The sequence below is a fragment of the Emydura macquarii genome, unplaced genomic scaffold (assembly GCF_026122565.2).
Source record: "Emydura macquarii macquarii isolate MOO-44397 ecotype Brisbane River unplaced genomic scaffold, CSIRO-AGI_Emac_v2 contig_1837, whole genome shotgun sequence".
Classification (NCBI taxonomy): Eukaryota; Metazoa; Chordata; order Testudines; family Chelidae; genus Emydura; species Emydura macquarii.
In genome coordinates this window covers 1-23,262 of record NW_027131974.1, presented here as the reverse complement: position 1 = coordinate 23,262, position 23,262 = coordinate 1, and the positions used below count along the sequence as shown (strand labels likewise).

The 23,262-nt window shown below is 59.8% G+C and overlaps 2 protein-coding genes across 2 annotated transcripts; one reads left to right on the top strand and one right to left on the bottom strand.

Annotated features, from left to right (window-relative positions):
- Positions 1–329: 329 nt before the first annotated feature.
- On the bottom strand, positions 330–3,945 carry LOC137159302 (class II histocompatibility antigen, M alpha chain-like). The gene is made up of 5 exons (XM_067557459.1): positions 3,867–3,945; positions 2,009–2,267; positions 1,220–1,503; positions 921–1,049; positions 330–550 (listed from the first exon to the last, which is right to left on the bottom strand). The coding sequence occupies exons 1-5, from the start codon at positions 3,943–3,945 to the stop codon at positions 546–548; spliced, it is 756 nt and encodes a 251-aa protein (XP_067413560.1). The 3' UTR covers positions 330–545.
- Positions 3,946–10,575: 6,630 nt separating this feature from the next.
- On the top strand, positions 10,576–22,651 carry LOC137159301 (bromodomain-containing protein 2-like). Its single transcript, XM_067557457.1, is given in 14 exon segments — positions 10,576–11,488; positions 14,929–15,229; positions 16,600–16,737; positions 16,853–16,994; positions 17,295–17,506; positions 17,823–18,194; positions 18,698–18,826; positions 18,929–18,983; positions 18,986–19,182; positions 19,597–19,711; positions 19,714–19,822; positions 20,953–21,263; positions 21,846–21,968; positions 22,111–22,651. Coding segments are annotated over 14 exon segments (2,364 nt in total). The 5' UTR covers positions 10,576–11,459; the 3' UTR covers positions 22,242–22,651.
- The last annotated feature ends 611 nt before the right edge of the window (positions 22,652–23,262 follow it).

Sequence of the window (23,262 nt, the reverse complement as noted above, 5' to 3'; positions counted from 1 at the left end):
CCTAGCGGGGCAGGTGCCCCCGGCATGGGCAGTGACCGGCCCCTTTGCCAGCAGCCTTGGCTGAGGGCTGGACTGGCCACAGCGTGCGAGCTCCCCTCTCACCCCCCTCCTGTCCTGCAGGGACCCCGCTGGGGATGTGGGGCATGGGGGGGGGGGACAGAGGAGACAGGCAGGACAGCTCCAGAAAATAGGCCTTTATTGGCAGGAGGCAGGATAAGGCACCGATACTGAGCAGGGGCGACCCCTCACACGGGCTGGGGGTCGGAGTCTGCTCCTGGGCACGCAGCACTGCTGGTGTTCTGTAGGGGGCAGAGCGCTGCTCCCCCCCCAATGGAGATGCTGTCACTGCAGCACAACGCCGGGTTCCCACGGATGTGTCGTGTGTGGTGAGTGCGTCCGGTCTCAGCTCCCAACTGATTGCGGCTGGTCCAGGAGCTGCCTTTCCCACGGTTCCCAAGGGCGGTGGGGGGCTGGAATGGGGGAGAGGCTCAGGGAACGTGGGGCATCTCCTCCTAGTGCTTTAGGCGTTTCCAGCCACTCGGGGTTCACTCTGGGGTTGAAAACACAGAAAAAGGAGATTCAGTGGCTGGGACAGAAGCCAGAATCCTGGCTCCCAGCCCCCCTGCTCTCACCCACCAGACCCCACTCCCCTCCTACAGCCAGCGAGAGAACCCAGGAGTCCTGGCTGTCAGCCCCCCTGCTCTCACCCACCAGACCCTCCCATCCCTCCCAGAGCCAGCAAGAGAACCCAGGAGTCCTGGCTGTCAGCCCCCCTGTGCTATCCCACTAGACTCTCCCACCCCTCCCAGAGCCAGGGAGAGAACTCAGGAGTCCTGGCTCCCAACCCCTCCTCCGCTCGCCATCTCACAGGACCCCCCCCCCCATCTCCAGCTAAGACAGCACCCAGGAGCCGGGCATACCTGTGGTCATGGGCCGGCGGGCTTTGATGAGCAGGACGGTCCCCGTGGCCATGAAGAAGACGCCCAGGGCGATGGCCAGGCCGCACAGCACGGTCTCCAGCAGCTCCGACGGGACCGGGTTCTGGGGCACTAGAGACATGGCGGGTGGGGGAGAAAATACAGGGTGAGGCCAGGGCTGTGAGGAGGTCAGGGGGCTCCCGGCAGCGGGGCAGGTGGTATGGGGAGGGGGGCGGGGGGAATTGGGTATAAAGGGAATCCAGGTTGGAGGGGCTGGCATCAGGTCCGGGGGGGCTTCTCACCCCAGTAGGCCACGGTGGAGAAGCTGTCCCCGGGCCGCGTGACGGTGCAGGTGTAGACGTCCCCCTCCTGCGGGGTGAACTGCAGGTAGGAGAAGAGCAGGAAGCCCAGGTCGGCGGTGGGGTCGTGGCTGGTGGTGCTGACGCCCTGGCTCACCGGCTCCCCGGGGTGCTGCCCGGACACGGACACCGAGGCCGGGAAGAGGTTGCCCACCTGGCAGATGAGGGTGTTGGGTTCCCCCAGCTCCAGGGGCTGGGCCGTGAACACGTTGGCCATGGGGGTGCCTGCGGGGGGAGGAGAGACAGTGAGGGGGGGGTCTGCGGGGAAGGGGGGCTCAGCGACCATGGGGGATGGAGCACGGGGGGGGTATGTGGGGTGGGGGCCGCAAGAGAGAGGGGGCTGGGGCACTGGGAGGCCGCAAGTGCTGGGGGGCCTGGGGAGGGAGGCTGGGGGGCCAGGATACCACAGGAAGGGGTACAGGCACCTGTGCAGGGGGTGCTGTGGGGTCCGGGGAGGGGCAGTATCAGTGATCCCTGGTGCCGGGGGGCCCTGGGGAGGGGCAGTATCAGTGAGTGATCCCTGGCGCTGGGGGGCCCCGGGGAGGGGCAGTATCAGTGATCCCTGGCGCCGGGGAGCCCCGGGGAGGAGAGTATCAGTGATCCCTGGTGCTGGGGGGCTGCGGGAAGGGCAGTATCAGTGATCCCTGGCGCTGGGGGCCCCGGGGGCCAGGGGAGGGGCAGTATCAGTGATCCCTGGCGCTGGGGGCCGCGGGCGCCGGGGGCCGGTACCTTTTGGCCTCAGGCAGGACGCCCTCACACATCTTGCTGAGTATCTGGCGCAGGTGCTGGCACAGCTGGGAGTCATTGCGGATCTGCCCCACGCTCTCCTGGGCGCCCAGCCAGGGCTGGAAGTCGGGCAGCCGGGGCTCCCAGCGCGCGCCCGGGAAGTCGAACCAGAAGAGCTGGTCCCCGCGGAAGGTGTCGGCCAGGCCCAGCAAGGGGCGGTCCGGCTCGCAGAACAGCACCTGGGACAGCAGGTGGGCCGGGGGTTCTGGGGGAGAGAGAGAGAGACTGACCCGCGTCAGCGAGGGATGCACACGCACCCTGAATACACACCCCCTGCACACACCCCTGCACACACAATCCCACCTCTCCCTGCACACACACCCTCTGCACACGCACACCTCACGCACACACAATCCCCACACGCACCCCTGTACACACAACACGCATCCTGCACATGCACATGCTGCACACACAACCCCCCACCTCTCCCTGCACACACACACCCCCTGCACACATACAGTCACACATGCGCACACAGCCACCCCCCATTTTCTGGGCACACACAATTTCACACACACTCCTCATGCACACACACACTCTACTCACACGACCAGCATATACACACACAGTCACACACACACACACACAGAGGCACATCCACATTCCTTACACACATTGTCCGTTCACACCCACACGACAGTCACTGACACACACCGTCGCCAGTCACACCCAGCCCCCCACCACACAGTGTTCCCATACACACATCCACAGTGACACTATCCCTCACACACAGTATACATTACAACCCGGATGTAAACACACTCTTCCCATACACACACTCACCCTGTACACAGCCACAACCTCCCCTACACAATCCCCATGCACACGCAATTCCCCTCTGCCTACATTAAATACCCTATATACACACAAAGTCTGTGTGTACACATAATGACAAAACACACCATGCCCCCAACACTCTATGCCTACACAATCACACACAACCACCCCCAAGCCCACACTTTGCACTCCCGAGTGTACAATCACACACACACACACAAATCTACCCCCCACATCACACTCCCATGTACATGGTTACACACACTGCAACCCCTCACACACTGCAATACCCATGAACACATCTGACACACACACTGCTCCACTGAATAACACTACTACACATCCCATCACTGTGCACACACAATCCCCCACACGTGATACAACACCCCCTACACACAAACACCCCACCCCCTGTACATACCGTCACTGCCCACGCACACACACTGACAGAGCACAGGTAGCTCCCTCACACACACAGTACAACAGGACACACACTCACACAACCCTCCCTACACACACACATACACACGCAGACATGGCTAACTCCTGGGGAGCTCTCACTCTCTCACATGCACACAGAGTATAACACACCCTATTTACACACAATCTCCAGGCATGCACAGTTCCACACACACACAACCCCTGACACACACTCACACCCCCCACACATACACACACACACACACAGTCCCCAGGGGCACACACAGTCAAGCATTCTTGGACACACAATCCCTGTAGGTGCACACAAGCAGACAATTCCCATATGCACACACACAATCCCCGTGTGCAATGCACACAATCCCCATGCAAACATGCACTGCCGTGCAATGGTACACACACACACACACCCACACACACTGGCCGTGCAATGGTACACACACACACACACACACACTGGCCATGCAATGGTACATGCACACACACACACACACATACACGCGCACGCACACACACACACACACACACACACACACACACACACACACACACACACGGTCTGTGACGCCCGTGTCAGGGCAGCTCCTACCCTCTGTCCTGGCTGCGGCTGCCGCCCCCCCCAGCAGCACCAGGGCCAGCACCTTCCCCCAGCACCCGGGCGCCTCCATCCCTGCCCGGCTGCGCTCTGCTCCCATCCCGGGGCGCCGGGGCATCCCCGGCCTGCTGCTGGCCAATCCCAGAGCGCCCCGCCACCTCCTGGCCAATGACTGGGCCCTGCCACCGCGCGTCACCTGTTACCGGGGAGACGCTCCCAGCGGAGGGCCTGGTGGTACTGATGGGCAGCCGGGATACCAAGAGCAGGGGAGACGTGGGAGGGGCGAGGCCAGGAGGGACCCCATCTGGTCTGACTTCTGTTTAGCCCAGACCAGAGCCCTGCTCCGGATTCACTCCTGTATTACAGCCTGCTCCGGATTCACTCCAGTGTTACAGCCCAGGCCAGAGCCCTGCTCCGGATTCACCCCTAGAACCGGAGCAGATCTCTTCAGGGATGTCCACTCAGCAAAACAAAACCCATGGCCGTGCAGAGCCGGGGTCTGCAGACTGGGGATTGCTGTTTTCCCTAGGAATTGAAATCACAGGGGCGGGGGCGCTCGAATTCATAGGGCAGTGAGGGGTGAGATCATGAGGGTGAAGGTGGGCCGTATGTTTTCACCATTCGGCGCTAACTCTCGGCCCGCGTTCTAAACGTGATAAAACACCAGTGACAGCGGCCTTGGAACTGATGATGATGGAGTGTTGTTTTAAATCAGGAGGTGAAATGATCAGATCGGCCAACGTGGCCGAAAGCAACGCACCGACGCTGTCGGACCAAATGCAGTGGCAGGAGGCAGCTCCTCTTTGTTCATACTGTTCAGACTGCTCTGCTTGTCCGGGTACAAGCTGTTTATCAGCTCTGTGCGTTGAATCGTGTATTCATGTTTCAGTTTCAATTCAAATTTACAACCAAAAACTCAATGGAATTTTTTTCCAACTAGAAAAGTTTGAAACCAACTAGATCTAGCTAGAAAATGGAGCCTCGTCACTGAATGGGTGGTTTTTACAGAGCGATCCAGGGCACTTGATAAACTGGGCACAGGCAAATGTGTGTTTTAATATGGCCAACTAGAACGTTACACCTCTAGGGACAAAGGATGTAGGCCATATTTACGGGGAAGGGGAGGCTGTGTCCTGGGAAGCAGGGACTCTGAGAAAAGCTTGGGGGTCATGGTGAATAAGCAGCTGAACATGAGCTCCCAGTGCCACACGGTGGCCAAAAGGGCTAATGCAAGCTTGGGTGTCTAGACAGGAATCCTGAGCAGCGACAGGGGGTTATTGTCGCTCTGTTTTTGGCACTGGTGCTGTTATTTGTGTTCAGTTCCAGACGGATGTTGGTAAATCCAGAGAAGAGCCACACGAAAGATTAAAGGTTTGGAAAACCTGCCAGACAGTGCTAGACTCCAAGTGACCGTCAAGTTAGCGTCACAAAGAGAAGGTGATGGGGTGACGTGATCGCAGTCGATAGGTACCTACATGGGGACCAAAAACTTGATAAAATGCAGGACTCTGCAATCTAGCAAAGAGCTAACAAGACCTGTAGCTGGGGATTGAAGGCAGACGAATTCAGACTAGAAAGAAGGGTGCACATTTTTTAACGGAGGGGAATTACCCATGGGAAAACTTCCCAAGGGCTGTTGTGAATTCTTCATCATTGGGAAGGTTTTGGATCGAGACAGGATGTCTTTCTAAAAGATTTGCGCTAGTTCAACCAGGAATTAATGGCGGCAGTCCTATGGCCCGAGTACACAGGAGGCAGCCTTTTCCTAGAGGATCACAGTGGGTCCTTCTGGCTGAGAGTCCATGAATAATTAATCCCAGTTGCATTGTGGGAAATGAAATTCACTCATCACCAAGCACAAGTCTTCCAAAGTCATGAGTCAGTGCCCCCCACCCCTCCCCAGCCAAGTCCCCACTCACAATAATGACATTTTAAAATAGCAGGTATTGAGATCTTTTATTTCTCTTTTAGATTTGTATTTTGAACCTTTCTCCACACCAAGAGAGCTAGACACTTGGGGTTTTTTTAATGAAAGCTGAGATTCTTACATAACAACATGACTCCAGGAGCTGGGGCTTTAAGAAAACCACCACATATCACAAGACTTGCAATAACATGGTGAGCATTGGCAACAAATGTGTTTTCTCTTGTATTGCCTGGACTTATTTCCTGGGGTACATTTTACCATTTCATGGTGCATTGAATTAGTGACTATTGTTTTGTTTTGTTTCACTTTGCTTTACATGGCCTCAAACGGCATTGCATTATTTCACAGTGCATTATTTCATTCCGCACGACTGTATGTTTCCCATTGCATTATTAGGCCCTGAACCTGTCATAGTCTTCAGTAGCCTTGGTCCCAGCGCTACACCGCCACCGCTGTGCTAAGCAGGGGCTTTTGGCTGGAGTTCCTGTGGCTCTTGATGTTGAGGGGCTTAAACCCCACTGCTGCGAACACTGACCTATGTTTAACTCTAAGCACAAGAGTCCTTGCCCTGGTTACTCGTGTGAATAAAATCACGTATTTATTTGTCAGCAGGACTAGAACCATTTTAAACGGCTTCTACTTTTGCCTTCCACCATTTCATGCTGTGTTATGTTTTGCTTTGCATTAGCTCACGCTGCATTTGCTCAATTTCCCAGGGCCTCGTGCTGTCTGTGCTTTGCACTAGTGATTAGTGAGCAAACGGATATTTTGCAGCGCACTCCCGCACATTGCACTTTTCAGTCAGATAGCGCAGAGCACTGCACACCCACTGCACTATTGGACAGTGGTGGATGGAGTAGGGGCTTAGTTCTTTTGCATCCCGCTAGTGTTGTCGTGTGACACACCCTGCGCGCCCGTATTCCCCAGCTGGGCCTGCTCCCCCATTTCTTTGCACACTCGCTCCCGGCAGAGGTTTCCCGTCACAGGCACTGCAGGATTTCACTTGCATTTACTGCCGCATTGCTCACTGCCTTACTCATCTCTGCCCTTGCAGCGACACACGAGGCTGCCCCCCCCCCCCTTTGCAGCGCGCCCCCCCGCATCACGTTGCCTGCCCCGGGCAGAGCAGCTGCATCGCGGTGTTTGCAACGGCCCACAATGCAGAGGTCACGTGCGGGAGGCACACTGCACCCTCCCAGTCCCCCCCACCCCCGCACCCTGCAGAGAGCAGCGCGGTCCGCGCCTCTTTGTCACTCCCCTCCCCCCACCGCAGCGCGCTCGCGGCCGGCCCCGCCCAGCCCCGCCCAGCCCTTCCCGGGGATGGGGGAGGGGAGAGGCAGCCGGTTGTGCCGCGGGAGCCCAGTGCGCATGGTCCGCGGGCCCCTCCCTGCCCGCACATGCGCTGTGGGCACCTGGTGCGGCCGCCATGCTGACATTAACCCAAGCAGGAGCCCGGGGGGGCTGGGCCGCCCCCCCCCCATTCGCGCCCCGCTTCTCGGGCCCGGCCGCCGCGCGCCCCCCAGCGACTCTCCAGCAGCGAGCGGGGGCCGCGTCCCCCGAAGGGCGGGGGCAGGCGAGGAGAGCGAGTCGGCGCGTCACGTGAGCGCGGCGGCCAATCAGCGCGGCGGTGACGTCGGTGGCGGCTCCCTCCCTCCGCCCCGGGATGTGCTTGGCCCCCACCCGCGGCGCCGCGGGGATTACGGCCGGGCTCCGCCGGGGGCCGCGGAGATGGCCCCCGCCACCCCGTTCCCGGGCCGGGGCCTGCCCGTCCGCCCGGCAGCCAATCCGGTGAGTGCTCGCTGTTTGCCCCTTTAAGGGCTGGGGGGAGGGGGAGAGCCACGTGGGGTTTGGAGCTGTCAGTCAACCGTGTGCCCGCCCTGTGCTGGTCTCTGAGCCAATGAGGGCCGAGGATGGTGGTGATTGACGGGCGCGGAAAGGCTGCGGTGGGCCTCGTGCTAATCGAGGGGTCACGTGGTCTGATAATGCAGTGGAGGCACCCCCATTGTGTGGGGCTGAATAAGGGAGGGGGAGGTAGGGGGTGCACGGTGCTGCACTGAACAACTTGGAGGGGGCAATTAGCATAAATTAACATATGTCTTAATAGCTGAGTTAAACGGGGCGGAGGGGCCAGTCTTGAGAGGGGCAGGGAGGGAGCGTTGGTGGGGCTCACTGGGGCAGGGGGAGCCTGGGGTGGGGTCAGGCAGGGGGGCAAAGGGGGCTGAGGGACCATGGAGGGGATTGCTAATTGCTATGGGGCAGGGAGAGCCTGGGTTGGGGACAGGCAGGACAAGCGGGTGGGGAGGGATCCCAGGAGGGGGATTACTGGGAGTTGGGGAGCCCATGGGGGCTGGCGAGTAGGGTGTCCCCTTAGCTCAGGGTTGGTGGCGGGGTTCCCAGGGGGCGGGCGTTATCTCACGTTGGGATCTGGGTCTCACCCTGATCCGGGGAAGGGGCCGTGCAGTTACAAGGGAGGGGGCTGGTTTCACCTGGGCCCAGGATGTGTTGACCTTGGGCAAAGGGGATAAGCAGCCCTGGGGGCGACCCAGACGGGATTTGGTGCCGGTGAGGGGCCTGGAGAGCTGGGCCCAACCACAAAAGATCCTAAAAACCAAATATTAGGACAAAGCAGCGGTGTGCAATCACTGAGTGGAGTGTAAACAACCCGGAAAAATGGGGTTCAGCTCTGCCTGGCCCTTGGCAGCTCTTCACTGCTGCAGAGCCAGGGGGATAGTCAGTGGGACTAGCGATGGGGCTAAACACCCCACTTCCCTAGGGTCGCCCCCCACATCCGCCTCTAGCCCCGCGGGAGCGATGGCTGCAGTTACGGCAGCAGAGCCGTTCCCGTGATGATATATTGAACTCCTTTCCTGATGCGAATCATGCAGCAGCAGGCGGCTGGGCCGTGAAAACGCTGTGTCACGGCTGTGGGAGGGAGCAGGCCTGCAGCCGGAGGTGGGACAGGACGGCCTCGCACAAGGGCCTGGTGACTTCAGGGGCTGAAATGACTCATGCGCCTTGCTGTCTGCCTCTGGTCCCACCCCGGGGGCATCGCCTGATCCTTGCAGGGGGCTGTGAGGGCCTGGGACCTGCACTAAGATGGCTAGGGCTTTCCGTGTAAAATGGCCGCTGCAGACAGACCCCACGGGTGGGATACACACACCCTCCCCTGTGTGTGGGACTAACCCCCTTCCCGACATCACTGATCCCCCACACCACCCCCTTCCCATCTGGGGGTTCAGCCCTGATCCGAAGCGTGAGCGGGGAATTTCCATCGCACTGGATCAGGGCGGAGGAAATGTGGAGAGACAAGGGGCGGGGAGGGAGCCCACGCCTGCAGGAAAAGGGGGGTGAAAAACCACCAGACGCCCCCACAAGTCACCCCGTAATCGGTCCCCTTTCCCCGCCCTCCAGAGAGCTTTTTGGGAGGAGATTTTCTGCCTATATTAAAGGGGGGCGGAGGGTGGAGGGAGCTCCAAAGATGGCGGCTGCCTGCACCTTGGAGACAGCCTGACAACGGGGGGGGGGGGCAGGAGACAGAACAAAACCAAACCCATTTCTAGGCCGAAACCCGTCTTTCCTGGAGAGGGAAGGGGGCCGTGTGCTTGGTGGGAATCCCTGGTGGCTTCTCTTTGCTAATCACTGTGGTGTGGGGGGCCCTGGAGATGCCCCACGCCTGCCCCCTCTGTGGGGAGCTCTAACCCTGTGGGGAGCATCCCTGCTCCGTTGTGTGACGGGTCCTAGGGTGAGGTGGTGCCCGTGTCAGTGTCAGAGAATGGCACCATGAGCGTTCACACTGAGGGTGCTCGGCGCCACAGGGGGTGGGCAGCGGTCCCTGTTTGGGGGGTTTGTGCTCCGGGCACGGGGAGCGGTGCTGGCCAGGGTTGGCATTGAGTGCGGGGGGGCTGGGCGGGAGTTTCTGACCCGGGTTTTGGTGACGTGACGTCCCAGGTTTCTCAGGGTGCTGGGTGTGGGGGTGTGGGGAGATGGGGGGCGGTGCTGTTGCCATCTGTGCTGATGGGGAGCTGGGGGGTGTTGGCATTGGGGGGTCTGGATGCCTTTCTGGTGGGATCGATTTCAGGGGCCCCCGACTGGGGGTCTGGGGGGGCCGGCGCTGCTGGGGTGTGAGCGGAGGGGCTGCACCTAGTGCCAGGGCAGTTCTGGGGGCACCCGGTCGGGAAGGTTTCTGACAGGATTCTGGGTGCCAGCCCCCCTTGATCGGGTTCCCTGTATCTTGCGCTGTGGGGGAGGGGATGGGGAATGTCAGTGTCTGCGCCGAGGGGTGTCCGGCTGGGGGGGACGAGGTTTGGGGGGCATTTTTGTGACGGGGTTTTGGCGCGTTTCGCGCGGCGCGGGGGGCGGGCAGTGGGGCAGCCCCAGGCGCGGTGTGAGGGGAGCAGCGGGCTCATTGTCCGCCCTCTTCTCTGCTGCAGCTCAAAATGGCGCTTCCTCCTCTTCCCCTCCCCCTCCCCCCCCCGCGGGGAGCAGAACAACAACATCCAACTGCCAGTTCCAACGGTCGCCCCGCCCCCACGTGACTCGGCAGCCAGTTAGCCAGCAACGAATGGCAGCGCCGGCCTCTGGCAGGGCGCGCCGCCGGGGCCGGCGGCTCGAGCGCCCTACGAAGGGGCGGGGTGGAGGGGGTACGTGACTGACGGTAATGGAGACCCATCAGAACGCGGCGCCTCCCAAGCCTCCGTCCAATGAGCTGGCGAAGGGGCAAGCCCGGACGACGGGATGATGTCAGAACTGTCGCCACCCAATCAGAGGCAAGCTGGTGTCTATATAAGGCTGGCCGGGGGCAGGCCGAAAGGCGCCATTTCGCTGAAGCGGAGGAAGGAGCTGGTCGAGGCCTGGTCCGCGAAGGGGGCGGACTCAATCCGGATCCATCCTCCGCCGGGCGGCCCCCAGCCCCCGCCTCCGTGCTACCGACGGGCTCCCAGGACCCTCCCGGCTTCCGTAGAGACCCTTGCCTGCGGCCTCGAGGGTGCTTGTAGAACGCCCCCATCCCCCGGCAGGGCAGCCAAGATGGAGCCGGGCCGGTGATCCCAGTACAATCCAGTGCCATCCGCCTCCCGGACGGGGACCATCCTTCCGGGGACCGGCCTCTGCGGACAGAGGAGGCTCCGAGGAACCCAACGGGCCCTAAATTGAGCGGATCCCGCCAGGACTTGGAGCCCGTCGGGGGCTCCGAAGAGGGGGTCCCCACCCCGCATCCCCCTCCCTTCAGCCGCCGCCGCCATTTTCTCTGCTTCCATTCATGTAAATCCCGGTGGATGGTGCCGGGGTCCCCGCTTCCTTGGGCTGCTGCGCCCCCACCCCCGTGCCGGTGCTGCCGCTTGCCTAGCTGGAGCACATCTGTCCGCAGCTGTGCACGGCCCGGCACCCGGCTCGGCTAGCCTGAGCGCCTGCGCCTGGTTCTACTCCGCCGGCGGGGAGGGGAGGGGGCGTCGGGCTGATCCCCCTCCCCAGCGCCTCCCCCGCTGTCCGCTGTGTGGCCAGCCGCCTGCCCTCGCTCGGTGATGCGCGGCGGCGGGTGCAACGCGGGCATGTGTCGCTGATCCCCGGCCCGTCCTGCTCCCGCTCCCGGCAAAGTGGGGGGGGCGGCCGAGGACGCAGGATCTGGAGGCGGAGGCGGACCCTGGAAAGCAGCAGCTGCAGGCATGTTGCAGAATGTGAATCCCCACAACAAGTAGGTACCCGCGCCGCTCCCCGGGGAGCCCGGCCCGGCCGGCCCGGCCACGGCCCGGCCCGGCCCGGCTGTTGTGTGCACAGGGAGCCTGGCCGGGCTGCAGGGCGGGTGTGTGGGGACCCGGGGTGCACTGCTGGGGCGCTCTGTGCAGCGCTGTCTTACCAGTGGGGGCTGGTGTCTCTTCACAGGCCCATCTTATGCATTAGGGGCTTGGTTCATGTGCACAGGGTCGCTTTCCTGCCCTGGGTGAAGGGAGGGACTGGGCCTGTGCCTGGCTTGCATGGGCGGGGAGGGGAGGGGAGGTGTATCTTGCTCCCAGTGTCACTGTGTGGAGCGGGAAGGCTTGGATTCAGGAGTCCTTTCTGCTCGTGATGGGGGAGGGTTGGACCCTGCCACGGAAAGGAATTGGGTGCTGTGTGTGTATGCGCTGGTGGGGTTCGTGGTACCCCCTGTTGTGGTGCCTGGTGTTTCTGCAGTGCACTGCTTAAGCAGGGCCCAGCCCCTCTGGTTCAGATACGTACTGTGTCTGCTGATGTCAGGGCATGTGGAGCAGCTACTCAGGTGTGTGGTGATGGTTTGCCTGAGCAGTGCATTAAATGGGGGTGCTGATTGCTGCTCCTGGGGTTCCTGCATTATGTAGTGTGTTTCCATTTGCACCTTCTGCAAGTGCATTGGGTGACTTGGATTTATTTACGTAGACAAATCCATTTCCATCACACACTATTTATTTGGGGCTCCCCTTATTTTTGCACTCCTGGTGCCACAGCTGTCATGGCATGTGTTTGGGTGCCTTTATTTGCCTCTGGCGGGCAGGGTGCTGGATCTGCACCTGCCACGTGTTGCAGTTATGATTGTGTCTGGGTACTCGGAGACCTGCCCCAGTTCAATGTGCTTTTCATGTTGCACTGCTATTTCTCTGCCTCAGGAACAGCCCAGTCACTGGGGGTGTTTGGCTGGGGGGCCTGCACTGAGGGCGCTAGGCTGTCCATGCCGCAGGGTCATTGGAGTCAGGTCTGGGTCACGGCTTGGGGGTCGAGTGTTCTGTGCAGTCATGCTTGGGCAGAGGATGGTGGGTGGCAGTGTGTGTGAGTCAGGCATGTCAGTCCTGTGTGCCTGCTCCCACCACTGTTCACTAGCTTGCCCCTTTGGGAGGGAAGGGAGGTTGCACCTAGTCTGTGGAGCTGGGGGGTGGATTCATGGGCTCACAGATCTTAAGGCAAGAAGGGTTCATTATGAGTCTGTCTGAGCTGCACAGTACAGGCAGAGAATGCTCTGTGATCCCTGCATCCCCTTGGGATGGTTTACCCTGCAGCCCATCTCCAAGGGGACCGCCAGGGTGGACCTGACACTGAACCCAATCCAAACACAAGCACATGCAGCCTTGTGGGGGTGACTCAAATCCCTTGGCCTTCTCACGTATGGGCTGGGTCTCCTAAGTGGTTTTCCCCTCAGCTCTAGTGACTCCCTCTGCCATTGCGAAGTAAAGGATGGAAGCAGCTAGCTTCCTGCTCTCTCCAGGCAGAGGGTGTGGAGCAGGGTGGTGTGTTGGCTGGAACAGACTGACCCTCTGTCTGTGCCACACCCAGGTAGGGGTGTGTGTGTGTGAGAGAGAGAGAGATGGAAAGTGACCCCTCCGGTGACCTGTCCTTACTCTCCTGGCTAATAGCAGGCACTGAGATGGGCAGGGAGGGTCCCTGCTCCCTTCCTGTCTTTTATTACATCCTTGGCGTTTGAGGGGCAGCCTGGGGATTCCCCCAGATGGCCTCCTGTCCATGGCTGATGTCTGAAAGGATGCTGCTGCTGACTTGTCAGCTTAGACTGCCCAGGCCTCTGGGCCCCCAGGGAAGGTGGGAATTCTCAAACTAGTCACCTGACAGAGACCACTTGCCCTGGAGTTGAGTAGTAGTTGCTTATGGTGGGATTTAAGTTGTGATATTTGCTAGGAGTCTCCCAAATGTTATGGGAAATATCTTCTCTCTCCAGGTGACAGCATACAGGCACCTGATGCTGCTTTGCTTTGGCAGAGTTTCACCCACTCATGGCTCGTATGGGCTGGTCCTCCACCTTTTATCAGCCTATACAAAAGCCATGTCTGGGGGGAGGGAGGATTTTCCCAGGGATACACTGGGGGGTGGGTGTCTCAGTATCCCAAGGTCAATGCCTGACTTCTGGCTGGTTGCCAATGCTATGTAGCCCAGGTTTCCCCCACTGTGGAGCCAGGGGGCTCCCCCAGGATTCCTTGTTAGCATGACATGAGCTCTGAGCTGGAACTGTAACACCTGCTCAGCTCCCCTGGTTGTTGCAGGGCTGTGAGTAGGGCCCATAGCATCCTGGTGACACAGTACACCCCCTGCCATTCCCTTCCTGTGTGTACCTTGGTGGAAGTCTGGTTCCTTGGAGTTTGGCCCTGGGGATACTGTCTGCCTGAGTGTATTCATTGTCTGTCTTGGCTAATTTACACAGCACCTCCGCTCTTACTTGGTTCCTTAGAGGGAAATGGGTGAAATGTACCAGCCTGTGATGTGCAGGGTGTCAGACTGGCCTTAACCTCTGAGTGAATCTATAGCTCCTTCCATGCTAGATTGCGGAGCAGCGGGAGACCTCCATGCAGTGTGAGGTCTGCTTGTGCTACCTGTGCCTTATGCGAGTGTAATGCTGCCTATGTGTAGTCCCCATCAGTGGTCCCTTCCACTTCTAATTGAGGAGAGGACCCTGCCCTGTGGCATTAGGTATCTTCTGCGTGGGACCTTGGGCAGTCACTTGTAGGCAGTCCTGTCCAGGGGGTATAGAACTAGATGTGGCTTTTCACAGATCTAATCTGCCATCCTTTGTTTCCAGACATAACCGGGATCTGTGCCAGAACCTTGAATCTCTCTGGTGCCTGTGGTGTGGTTTTGTAGCTACTCACACTCATGGGTGACACACTGGTTTTGGTGTTAGACAGCAAGATCTCTGGGGTCTAGGCTGCTAGGAAAGGACTGGTTCATGCTTCCATAGAAACAGTTGGAAATGCAGCCCTGGGCAAGTGGCAATTAGCTAGAGTTCATGGCCTCTTCCTGGGCATGCATGTGATGGAGAATTCACCCCCACCCATCCCTGAGAAACAGATTCCCTTTGTACACTTTTCTCTCTGCCTTTTGCTTGTTCTTGAATGGATGCTTTCTAGCTTAAAGGTAAGCAGAGCAATGCTCCCTGCCCTAATTGTGTTCTAGGAGTGGGTATAAATAGCACAGACACCTTTCAGCTTTGCTTCAGTAATGTGTCTTGGGGAGATGTTTCAGAAGTCCTTCCCATGGGCTCTTTCCCTGTATCCTGCACCTGTGTTGTCTGTAGGCCTTTTTGCTCTAAACCGTGCTGTGTGGTGGTTGCCCTGGGCCGGATGGCATAAATTCCTTGGTCCTAGAGCTGCCCTTCTAATGGTGTCTTTGCTCCCATTTCAGGATTTTGGGGGAGGGCAGTACTGGGCTCATGGGCCTGGCAACCGAGTCGACCCCAGGCAAGCGGATCCGCAAGCCATCACTGCTCTACGAGGGTTTCGAGAGCCCTACCATGGCATCGGTGCCGGCTCTGCACCTGCCTCAGGTGAACCCTCCACCACCGGAGGTGTCCAACCCCAAAAAGCCAGGCAGGGTCACCAACCAGCTGCAGTATCTCCACAAGGTGGTGATGAAGGCCCTGTGGAAACACCAGTTCGCCTGGCCCTTCCGTCAGCCCGTGGATGCTGTCAAGCTGGGCCTGCCGGTAATGAGCCCTGCGGGCTGGGCGTGGGAGTGTCTGAGGCCCATAGCGTGGGAGGTGTGTGTGTCTGTGTCCCCAGATGATCCTAACTGGCTGGGATAGTGTGCTTGTCTGCACTGCTCCCAGCTGGCTGGGATAGTGCGAGCAGTTCCAGGGGTGTTAGGTTGCATTATTCAAATACTGCTTGGCCGTGTGGCTTGACCTACAGTATTCCCTCTAGCCAGGCAGTCCCAGGGACAGCACTGTCCCACCCTAGGGTCTACCACAAAGATGCAGCTGCAGGTGCCTGGGCTGTGCCACTCCCCAATTCCTCCCTCCCGACCTGTGGTGTTCTCAGCTGGTTCCATGCTGTCCCAGAGCTGAGGTTCTCCAGGTCCCTGTATATCTGGCCTGCTTGGCGTGTCCTGGTAGCTTCCCCAGAACAGCCGCCCCTCCCCACTGCTCCCTACAAAGGTATGGATGAGGTGATGCAGCCGCTTTACAGGTAACCCGGACACTTTCCCACCTAATCTCTTGTGCCCTGAATGCGTTTTGCAGATTCCCATCCATGAATTTGTAGAAGACATCATGTGACCCCAATATTAAACGCCAGCCCCCCGTGCACCTGTGGCGCTCAAGGATTTAAAGCCCGGAGGTAAATTCCACTTAGGTTTGCTCTTACTTTAGCTTTAGTCTCCTCAATCCCTGCCACATGCTGCCTGGGACTAGAGTAGGCCAGGCTGTTGGGACACTGGGACCACAGCCATTCATGGTCACCAGCTGTCCCCATAGCTTAGGCTTCCCCAGCAGAGCTGACCTCTGCTCTGTAAAACACAAGGAAGGTTCTTTGTATGTGAGGCTGAATCCAGCGTTGGCTGGAATGCTGCAGGCACCCTCGCAAGTTTTGCTGAGCTGATACAGCTCCTGCCCTTTGCCGGGTGACTTGAATGTAGAAACTGGAATGAGACCTGTGTGTGTTGGTGACGTTACGCAGCCCCTCTGTGTATGTGTGTTCCTCTTGGGTATTTCTGGGCTTCCATTGCCAGCAGCCCTGTTGGGAGGTCTGATCATTTGCCCAGGGTTAAACACTGGTAAACCCAGCAGTCCTGCCAGGCAGGATGGGGGAGGGTTCTGGAGAAGCTGGGCTCCGAACTCTGAACATGCTGGGTTCTGGGGCTGCTGGGCTAATGGGAAGGCCTGTTGGTTAGTCAGTCTGTTCTACCTACTGGAACAGGCTGTAGTGTGAGTGTGTGGGACAGGCTGACTGGACAGGGAGAGCATGTGTTGACAGTGTTGGGAGCTGTGCGCCTGGGAGCGTGCGTGACTGGGATCCTTGTTTTAGGGCTCACACCTTGTGACTGACCTCCTGGCCCCTTGTGCTCTTCTGCTGGCAGGATTATCACAAGATCATCAAGCAGCCCATGGACATGGGGACGATCAAGCGGCGCCTGGAGAACAACTATTACTGGGGCGCGGCAGAGTGCATGCAGGACTTCAACACCATGTTCACCAACTGTTACATCTACAACAAGGTGAGAGCTGTGCCTCCCTGCTGGGAGTTTATCCTTGGGCTTTCCCTGGAGCTGGCATGAGCACTACCTCCTCCCTGCTCTCTCTCTAATCCCTCCTCTCTGCATCCTCCCGTAGCCCACAGATGACATTGTGCTGATGGCCCAGACCCTGGAGAAGATTTTCTTGCAGAAAGTGGCCCAGATGCCCCCGGAGGAGCAGGAGATAGTCATCACTGTGGCCAAGAACAGCCACAAGAAGGGGGCTTCCCGGGCAGCAGGTATGTGTGCTCTGTGAGGGGGAAACGAGCAGGAGTTTGCTCCAGAGGAGTGTGGGGCAGCAGGCAGCAGCTCCAATTTGGGGGCGAGCAGACCCCAGATGTGAAGGAATGAGTGTTCCCTGGGAAGCCCGAGCCAGAAACGGGGGGGGCGGGGGGCGGTCGGTCTTGTAGCCAGAGATTGGTGGGCTGGGAGCCAGGACTCGTGGGTTCATTTTCAGCTGTGGTGTTGGACAGGTCCTTGTGTAATGGTGACCATATCCCTTGGTGCTGGTGCTAACTGGTGCCTGCGTATTCCCCCAGCTCTTCTGGCAGGAGGTGTCACTGCAGCTCACCAGGTGCCAGCAGTCTCTTCAGTCTCCCACACCTCGCTGTACACCCCAAGCGCTGAGATCCCCACCACTGTCCTCAATATCCCCCACCCCTCGGTGATCTCTGCACCGCTTCTCAAGTCGCTGCACTCCGTGTCCCAGCCAGTGCTGGCTGTGCCTGCTTCCACGCAGCCTGTGGCCAAGGTAGGCACCCACCTGCCTGATCTGGGGTGGGGTTGGTCTGCCTGGCAGGGGGGTGGGTGGTCATTCCTGTGGGGCAGGGAAGTTTGGGCTGAGTTGTGCTGTCTGCAGTCAGTCCTGCTGTGGAAGGGCTGGCACTGGCAGTCAGGGAGACAGAGGCTGCAGTTGGACATGTGGGGGTCAGAAAAATATTGGCTGTAGGGGTGCAGTGTGCATTCAGGCTGCAGGGGGTGGGGCTGCTGGTCCTGTGTGGGCTTGGGGTTGGGGTCTGGCCCCACGCAGAGCCACAGCTCACATGTTTTGTGTCCCTGGCCCACAGAAGAAGGGTGTGAAGCGGAAAGCGGACACTACCACCCCCACTACCACAGCCATCATCGCCACTAGCAGGGAGTCCTCCCCCTCAGCCACTCTTCTGGAGCCCAAAGCAGCCAAGATCCCCACCCGGCGGGAGAGCGGGCGCCCCATCAAGCCCCCCAAGAAGGACCTGCCTGACTCTCAGCAGCACCAGACCTCCAAGAAGGGCAAGCTGTCGGAGCAGCTCAAGTATTGCAACGGCATCCTCAAAGACCTGGTGTCCAAGAAGCACGCTGCCTATGCCTGGCCGTTCTACAAGCCCGTTGATGCCTCGGCCCTGGGGCTGCACGACTACCATGAGATCATCAAGTGCCCCATGGACCTCAGCACCATCAAGGTACGTTGGGGGCTGTCCAGGAAGGGGTGCTGGAGAACTTGGGTGAAGTCCTGGCATCTCCCTCTGGGGATGGAGCGGCCTTAGAACCTGCCTGTGACCTGCCCCTGGAAGGGGTCAACCCACGAGCCTCAGAGCTGTCATGGTCTGAGCTGTGGCCTTCTGGCTCTGGGTCTACAGCAGACAGGTCCCCATTGGGGAGCCTGGGGGGATCCCCCTGCATCTCAGCCCTGTGGAAGGTGGAGTCACTGGCTTGCAGGCTGCCTGTGGTCGCCTTGGACTCTGGCCCACCTCGGGAGTGGTGGGGGCTGCCCTGCCCCCAGCAGCTCCTGGAAGGCTGGCCAGTGGTAACTGCCAGACTGGCTGGTATGTGAGCCATGTAGCTGCTGGGGTGCAGGGGGTCCCCTTGCTGCAGCCTAGTCCGGGTAGAACCTGAGGGGTGGGAGGGTCTGTGCCCCTCACTGGTGCAGCCACCCCACTCACCCTGTGCTCTGTCCGTGGTGCAGCGGAAGATGGAGAACCGGGATTACCACGACGCGCAGGAATTTGCTGCTGACGTCAGGTTAATGTTCTCCAACTGCTACAAGTACAACCCGCCCGACCACGATGTGGTGGCCATGGCTCGCAAGCTGCAGGTGAGTGGGGCAGCGGGGCCAGGTGGCGATTTCCCTCCCTGGGCTGAGCATGCCTTCGTTTCCCCGCTGCACTGGCTAACCCTCCCCTCCCTTCTCCTGCAGGACGTGTTCGAGTTCAGCTACGCCAAGATGCCGGATGAGCCGCTGGACACCAACCCCCCTCGGCCGGCCTGTCTGGAGCCCTCTCGAAATCCTCCTCTGAGGAGTCCTCCAGCGATGACGACGATGATGAAGACGACGACGAAGATGAGGATGACGATGACGAAGAGAGCAGCAGCGAGAGTTCGTCGGAGAGTGAGGAGAGCTCTGACTCGGAGGAGGAGCGTGCCAACCGGCTGGCTGAGCTGCAGGAGCAGGTGAGGCAGTCGACCCTGGCCGTAAGGGGTGTGGAGGTGGCACCTTCTAGTGGGGGGCCAGTGCTCAGCCTGGTCCCCTCCACTTAGTTACTCCGTGGGGGAGCTGTCTTGGGGACTGCCTCTTGTTCCATGGCTAGCGCTTAGATCCCCCTGCCCCTGCCTGCATGCTGGGCCGTCCGTGCTGTACCTGATTTCCATCTCCCTCCTGGCCGCAGGCTGGATTCCCCGGATTCCCTGGCTGTGTCCTAGTCTCCTCTGGCCCTGCCTCTCTGCTAGTGTTGAGCTCCCTGTGCCCCATCCCTTCTGTCCCCCAGCTGGGGGCAGTGCAGGAGCAGCTGGCTGTGCTGTGGCAGGGCGCAGTGTTAGCAGCCCCGTGGGTCGCTGGGGCCCCTCTCACTGCTGTGTCTCCCCCAGCTGCGAGCTGTGCATGAGCAGCTGGCTGCCCTGTCGCAGGGCCCGGTCTCCAAGCCCAAAAAGAAGCGGGAGAGGAAGGAGAAGAAAAAGAAGAAGAAATCGGAGAAGCACAAGGGCCGGGAGGTGATGAGGAGACACGGGCGCGCCAGGCCCAGCTGAAGAAGGCCAAGAAGGCGGGGGGCAGCAGTGGAGGGACCAGCGGGAGCAGCAGCAGCAGCACCACCAAGTGAGGGGGCTGGGGCTGGTGGGGATATGCGGGGTGACAGCAGGGCAGCCCTTGTTCCACCCAGTGGGGAGCGGCGAGGGCAGCTGCATGATGACTTTCTTTCCCCGGCGGATCGACCATGGCGATGACCTTGTGTGAACAAGCCAAAGCATGTCTGATGGCTGCCTGCCACCGACTCCCTGCGATCCTGGGCCCTTGCCTGGATCGGGGGCACAGGTCCTCGCTGGGCTTAGCTGCTCCTGGGAAAGCAGTGGGTCTGACACCCAGTGGTGCCTCTTGGGGTCCCCACACAATGGCAGCAGGGGCCTCCTGGAGGAGCTGAGTCTGTGAGCGCCTCTGCCCTCCCAGGTGAATCCCTAGGCAGGTCCCATCTCCGCAGCATCCCCTTCCTGTGGGTGCGTCCGACTGGGTGGTAGCAAAGGGGTCTTGCTCACCCCACAGCTCCCTCCTCCCCATCCCCTCATAAGTCCCATAGCACATCCTGCAGGCTTATTGGCGTGGTGGTGGTGGGCTGGGTTCTGTGACTCCCCCAGGAAGTGGATCTGTGGCCAACAGGTGGGTTGACATCAGTCAGCAAGCAGAAAATCTTGATTGAAATCTAGTTGCGATTGTATTTAGTTATTTTCCTAGAAAGGGTGGCTCTCGTTAGTTGAGAACCATTAAAAGGTTCATTTGCAGCGCAATATAAACTTTGTGATGCGTGGCGGCTCTGTTGGCTATCCAGAAAGGATACGGCAGATCTGCACGTTTTTATTTGTCATTCTGTTACATGGTTTGTTGTGCAAGGAAGTGGAATATTGTATTTATTTACTAGGTTTGTCATGCTGGTTTGAGGGACGTTGGAATGCCATTTAAAAAGGCACAAAACGTTTTAAAATTATTTTTAGCCAAATAAAACAGCCTTAAACATGCTGGCCGTTCCGTGAACTGAAGTGGTAGTTTCTGGTCACCAAGATCTGGAGCCAATAGATCCCATCCTCACACCTCGATTGGGTGAGGGTAGTTCCCAGCTGGGTTCTTTGAAATGCACACTGGCCGTGTGAGTGGCAGGGCTGGCTCTGGCGCACGGTGGCCCAGAGGAGGGGGTTCCATATGGCCAAGTGACACGTGTCCCCCCTGCCCCCCAACAGGAATTCTAATAAGGTGTCGAAGGCAGTGCTGCCAGCACCCCCCATGCTCTACGACTCGGAGGAGGAGGAGGAGAGCAAGCCCATGACCTACGACGAGAAGCGCCAGCTCAGCCTGGACATCAACAAGCTGCCCGGGGAGAAGCTGGGGCGGGTGGTGCACATCATCCAGTCCCGCGAGCCCTCGCTGCGTGACTCCAACCCCGAGGAGATCGAGATCGACTTTGAGACCCTGAAGCCCTCAACCCTGCGCGAGCTGGAGCGCTACGTGCTGTCCTGCCTGCGCAAGAAGCCACGCAAGCCCTACAGTGAGAGTGAGTTGGGGAGGATGGTCCGGGTGGGTTGAGCTCTAAACTGGGGCCTGGGAGCTCTGGGTTCAGGTCCCTGCCCTGACACAGACCCTTGTGATCTTGGACAAGTCCCTGAGCCTCCATCTGCCGATGTGAAACCAGCCCTGCCCTGCTGCCCGGGGGTGGGGGGGTAAGTATGTGAATGAGAGAAGTGCTTGGACACCTACCGAAGAGCAGTGGTAGATAAGACCTCGGTGGTACTTGGGAGGGGGAGTTGGTGTCACTGGGAGCCTTGCAGTGAGTGTGTCAGTGGGGAGGGGAGACGTCCGCAGTGACACCCTGTCCTGCCTTTACACGATCCCAAAGGCCTTACAGTGGAGGGGGGCTGGGGCATTGGGGGAGCCTTGGGGAGGGTGTGCTCTGCCCCCGGTGTGCGCACACTGGAGATGGGGTGGGGCTGAAGGATCCTTGCAACAGCTGAGTGCAGCAGTGGGCTTGTGTGCATCCCATGCTGGTGGGAGCAGAGGGGCTCAGGCAGACCCCCAGGGTGGGAGCTACCCTCCATCCGCGGGGAAGCCCTCAGCACATCTGTCCCTCCCTTTGCAGCCATGAAGAAGCCGGTGGGGAAGACGAAGGAGGAGCTGGCTCTGGAGAAGAAACGGGAGCTGGAGAAGCGGCTGCAGGACGTGAGCGGCCAGCTCAACTCCACCAAGAAGCCCCCCAAGAAGGGTAAGTGCAGGGCAGTGGGGCCGGGGGGCACCTGGCTTGCCTCTGTGGAGAGCCAGTGTTGGCATCCGGGAGGGAGCAGGGGGTTCGTATGTGGGTGAGTGATTCCAGCCCTGGGAACTGACGGGCTCCCTCGTTCCGGCAGCCAACGAGAAGCCGGAGTCGGCCCAGCAGGTGGCCGTGTCGCGGCTCAGTGCCAGCAGCTCCAGCTCCGACTCCAGCAGCAGCAGCTCCAGCTCCTCCTCCTCGGACACCAGCGACTCGGATTCCGGCTAGAGCGGCCAGGCAGTGGCGGCCATGGCAACGGCAGGTGGCATCGTGGCCAGGCGGAAGCGCGGGCAGGTTCAGAAGAGGCTCTGCGGGACCGGACCCCATGTGAACCGAACTGAGCGGCTCCGTCTGGCGAGCAGCGTCCCCAGGGGCGAGGGAAGGCACTGAGGGGTCCCTGCCCCTGGGGTGCCAGGGACTGCCCTGCAAGGACTCGGGGACTGCCCCAGTGTTTACAGCTCGGGGGCTCCTGGGTGTTGTCGGTCCAGAGGCTGCGCTTGTGCCGGCCCGGTACAGCCGGCGTAGGACCCGGCGCGACCCCAGCCAGGTTTTACCGTTTGGTTTGGTTTGTTTCTGACGCGTGGGAGTTTTTCCCAGTGCAGAGTTTGGGTTTTAAAGGGTTTGGAAATCTCCACGTTTGGATTTGCTTGGGGGGGCCTGGCCTGACAGACGGATGCTGTGGGCCCCTCATCTGCTCTGGGCTGCGTCATCGGGGGTCCCCCTCCATCATCTCACATCCTGACCGGCCTCGTCCCCCTCTCCGGGGAGGGTTTATTTATTTGAGCAGCGTTTGGGCCGCGTGGGGCCGCCCGCCTGCCCGCCCGCCCGCCCGGCTCCAGGACTGCGCAGTGTACAGAGCCTGTGGGGCGGCCCAGGCAGCATGCTCCTTACGGGGGGTGGGGGGCTGTTTTTTATGTTGATTGTACAATTGTTTTCTACTCGTCCTTCGCTCCCCCTCAGCCCCCAGGGTGGGTTTGCCTGCCCCTGTGTTCAAACCTCTCCAGCCTGTAACATGTAAATAAAGAAAATACTATTGGATGCTGGGTTGTCTCTGGCCAGGCCATGGCCGCGTCCCTCAGCGTGGGTGCTGGGGCCCTGCGGGGGCTGGGAATGCAGTCATAGGGCCAATGGCAGATGTGGGGCAGAGTCCTGGGACACCCCCACGTGCGGAGCTGGGGATGGAACCCAGGAGTCCTGGCTCAGCCCCCTAGACTGAGCTGCAGCTGGAACCCCATCTTCTATCTTCGAG